Here is a 4,132-nt window from a genome sequence, read left to right as displayed (position 1 = left end):
ATAAATTATATACATTTTTTTTTTTGGTTTTGTATTCATAAGAAGCCTAATTATTAATTACTAAGCATTGTATAGTGATTAAAAATTTAAAATTGGTCAATTAATGGGAAAGGGGTTTTATGTAGACAAAGTTGACATGGAGTCTAACATCGTCATGTGGCCATATATAATTTACATATATTGCCTCATTCCCAAATTTCAAACCAACTCAACTTGGCTGTATTGAAAAGTCAACAAAACTGATGTGTTGCCAAAGCTGAATATCAATGCCCAATCTGAATTTCGTGTTCAATAATAATATTCATTTTTCAAGGAAAAAAATTAAAATAAAAAATCTATAATATGAAAAATTTGACCTTCGAGAAGGGAAGGAAGTTCACCCTATACTATGTACTAATGCCAAAAGATTTAATTGAAGTAATTAATTGGAGGCACTCCAAAAATGAAATTTCCTCTTATCTTCAAGGGTACTTTCAATGTGGGGACCTCACTACCCAACTAAAATTCCCTTGTTATTTTCCACACCAGGAATTAATCCATGTCACCAAAACACTTACCACAACCCCCCAAAAAATGGATACTAGAAATTACACTAAAGTAGTAAACTTTCAATATTAGAAGACACCTCATTTTCAATTTTTTTTTACCAAAATATCCAATTGACATAATTATTTTTATATAATATATAACGAAACAAAAAATAAAATATTTAACTGAATCAATCACTGCTTTAGAAATAATACATTCGTGAGTTTTAATTGAAATATAGAATAAAACAGATTAAATTGTGCATCAAAATTAAACTATACAAATACAAAGAGAAGAATCAGAAACTTAATGGTGAAGATTACATGAACATAAAGAAAAGTAATGATGCATGTTAGTATGTAATTGCAATGAATTAACATTATGATGATGATATGGGGTGGAGAGACTTACAGCCTCAATGTCAATTTTGTAGAGCAAAAGCTTCCTCCTTTCTCTGCAACTTGTTCGGTAGGCCACGATAACATGGCCCACAGCCAACGCAGAGGAACACACGAACAGCGCGATTTCAGAGGCTCTAACATACCCACTACTCTCATCAACCATGCTTAACATGTAAACCGCTTTCAGCGACACAAACATCAGAGACACCACGCAGCACATCGTTGTTATCCCCAAATACGGTCCCCTTGATAGCCTTGGCCCATCACACAAACTATAAACACCTAAGCATACACCAACAAAAACATACATAAACCAAATACATTCAATTTTCAATTTCAGTCACTTCTTGTACATATATATATATGAGTTGTCGCATTGTTGAGCTTTGCTTTTAAGATTTTTATTCAATTATCCAAAAATAAAATAAAATAGGATTGCGGTAAGCAAAATCTAAGGCACCCATTTTGAGTTTAGTCCAACAGGGCCTTCAAAAATCATACTTGTACTTGTTTTGGCAATTGGTAACAATTGAAATTCAAGCTAAGCGTTTTACCAAAATCAATTCTTTTTGAATATGCAAAAACTAAGGCACCCCTTTTGATTTCAGTCCAAAAGGGTCGTCGAAAACCATATCAAAATCGTAGCTTGCTGAGATAATAATAATAATAATTGTACTTACAGAAGATGATGAAGGACCTTATGATGGAGACGAGGGGTATGTCAAGAAGTGAGTATCTGAAATCGTAGTTGCGGAAATGGGAAGAGAGTGTTTCCATGGAGAGGGAAGAAGAAGAAGAAGAAGAGGAGGAGAGAGTTGAAAGCAGAGCAGAAGGAACAAGTGCATCGGCTATGACAAGTAGAACCGGGGCAGAGAAGAGAAGAAGAGACATAACCATGGTGATCAAGAAGAACACCGTCTTGACTCCCCTCAATACCCTCTTTGATTTCTCTTCCTTTGAGAAAAAACCCATCTTTGATTTGGTTTCCAATAATCCTGGCTCTCAACCTTATTAATTTGAATTGGCTTTGAGAAAGACAAAGAAAATAGAAGAAAGTATGTGTTGTGTTGTGTTGTGTTGTGTTGTTGTGTGGTATCTACAACGTGTGAATATTCACTAGGAAAACGAGGTGGAACTAGAGAAGGTTTAAGAGGGAATAAAGAGAGAGAGAGAGAGAGAAGAATAAAAAGAAGATGTAGATGGAGGAAGGAAGGTGCAGGCCTGGCCAAGGTGCAGCAAAATTGACCGAACTTGTGTACTCTCTTCAACAAGTTATGACAAATGCTTCGGACTTTAGACGCACATCTTCCTATTCGCTCATATTATAGACGACTCCCAAACTCTCTCTCTCTCTCTCTCTCTCTAACCCAACGGCAATACCTAAGCTCAAACTACAACTAACTATATTTGTTTTTTTATTATTATTATTTTATATCATGCTTAATGTATTGGGCCAAAAAACTTTTGTATCATTCGATATAGTGTAAAATTCACATGGGATAATTTTGTCAGACTACCCTTTAACTAATAGAGGAACTTTTGTCTGCAAAATGCAAAAGAATCTGGGAATATTTGGTTAAGTCTTTAGAAATTACGCTTATAATTTTTTGTGAGAGAAAGAGAGGGGTGTATCTCAGAATCATGTGAAAAGAAATGAGTTTTACCTGCTATGACTAAAATAAATCGGTGCCTCTAATTTATTTTATTTTTTAAACCAACAATCACAAATCGGACCGTCCGATTTGTGTTTTTAAAAATAAAANACATTATTTTTATATCAAAATTCGATATCTAAATTCTTTTAAAAATTGTATATTTAATTATTTTTATTATATTTTTTAACTTTTTATAAATATTCGTATTTTTCTAAATTATTTTTATCAATAGTATAAGTTTCAGAAACTATTTTACTAATTTAACCGGGAACTTTTATAGTCTCAGAAGATTAATCATCGTCATTGACAATGTAAATCTTGATTGCGACAAAACTAAATTACATAAGATAATTATGAAAAATATTTCTCTTTTATTGATGCCACTATCAAACTGATTCTAGATCTTTGCCGCGTGTCTCCGTTTAGCTCCCACAAAAGTAATTATTATTTTGTTTTGAAATATTTAATTATTTTATTTAAAAAATATAAATATTATTTATACACAAAAATTAACTATCAAAATTAATTATTATATATTTGTATATAAATATATATTGTTTAATTTATTTTTAATATATATTTTATATTAATTTAATATATTTAATTCATTTGCTAGCTAATTTAAATTTTGGTGGGCAATATTTTTTAGGGTAAAGTATATTTTTTGTCCTTAAAGTTTGATAAAAATTTCAAAAATATCCCTAAGTTTTATTTTGTTTTAATTTTGTCCCAAAAATTTTCGATTTGCATCAAACATACCCCTGACAGCTAATTTTTCAAAAAATTTAAGACCAATTCAATAACAATTTCATAAGAACAATCCTCAACACAAACAAATCAAGCATAATTTTCATGCATTATTGTTAAATTGGTCTTAAATTTTTTGAAAATTTAGCCGTCGAGGGTATATTTGATGCAAATTGAAAACTTTTAGGACAAAATTGAAATAAAATAAAACTTAGGAGTATTTTTGAAACTTTTGCCAAACTTCAGAGATAAAAAGTATACTTTACTCTATTTTTTATTATGTTTCTTTCAATCAAGTCAGAGAGTAGGTGTTTACAATATTTCTGCTAATTAAGCGGGTATGGCGCAATCGAAAGATTGTTACCATGTGATCACATGCTGTATTTTTTGTCTTTACGGGTCATATACTTTTGTATTTATTTATTTATTTTCTCTCCAATGTGTGTACAATGATTTTCTGTTTTGTTCGGTAGATGACTGTAGAAAAATATTAAATATACAGGAATGAGATTGTAAGATGGGGATGATATGATACTGTTTATTGGATTCCTGCTCCCTTATTGAATTTACTGGTATATATGTGTATGTATAAAGCTGCTGATTTATCAATTTAGCATGTATTCATGTTCTTATTGGTGAGCATGGGATTCTCTTTCTCTTTTATTATTTAAATTACGTGACATTTTTTATTTATAAGAAAACATATGTGCTTTTTTTTTTAAGAACAAGATAATATGATTGATGTTTCTAATTTGTAAGTGTGATATTGGTATCCTTATATTTTAAGAAATATAATATTGT

At 30.6% G+C, this 4,132-nt stretch overlaps 1 protein-coding gene across 3 annotated transcripts in view; it reads right to left on the bottom strand.

Annotated features, from left to right (window-relative positions):
• LOC107623826 overlaps nt 1-2,329 on the bottom strand; it is a 12,757-nt gene extending 10,428 nt beyond the window's left edge. For 2 of the 3 annotated variants that reach the window (XR_002355088.1, XR_002355087.1), the window contains exons 1-2: nt 1,610-2,317; nt 940-1,211 (exon numbers count right to left, since the gene is read on the bottom strand). Coding sequence is in view for 1 of the 3 variants with exons in the window: in XM_021113034.1 (XP_020968693.1) it covers nt 940-1,211; nt 1,610-1,901 (564 nt within the window). In the remaining 2 variants the exon portion in view is untranslated. Of the gene's footprint in view, nt 1-939; nt 1,212-1,609 lie in introns of all 3 variants that reach the window. The other variant, XM_021113034.1, reaches the window with a different exon arrangement.

This window comes from Arachis ipaensis, chromosome B10 (genome assembly GCF_000816755.2).
Source record: "Arachis ipaensis cultivar K30076 chromosome B10, Araip1.1, whole genome shotgun sequence".
Lineage (NCBI taxonomy): Eukaryota > Viridiplantae > Streptophyta > Magnoliopsida > Fabales > Fabaceae > Arachis > Arachis ipaensis.
The sequence above is the reverse complement of the archived record's forward strand: the minus strand, read 5'-3'. Positions and strand labels throughout refer to the sequence as shown.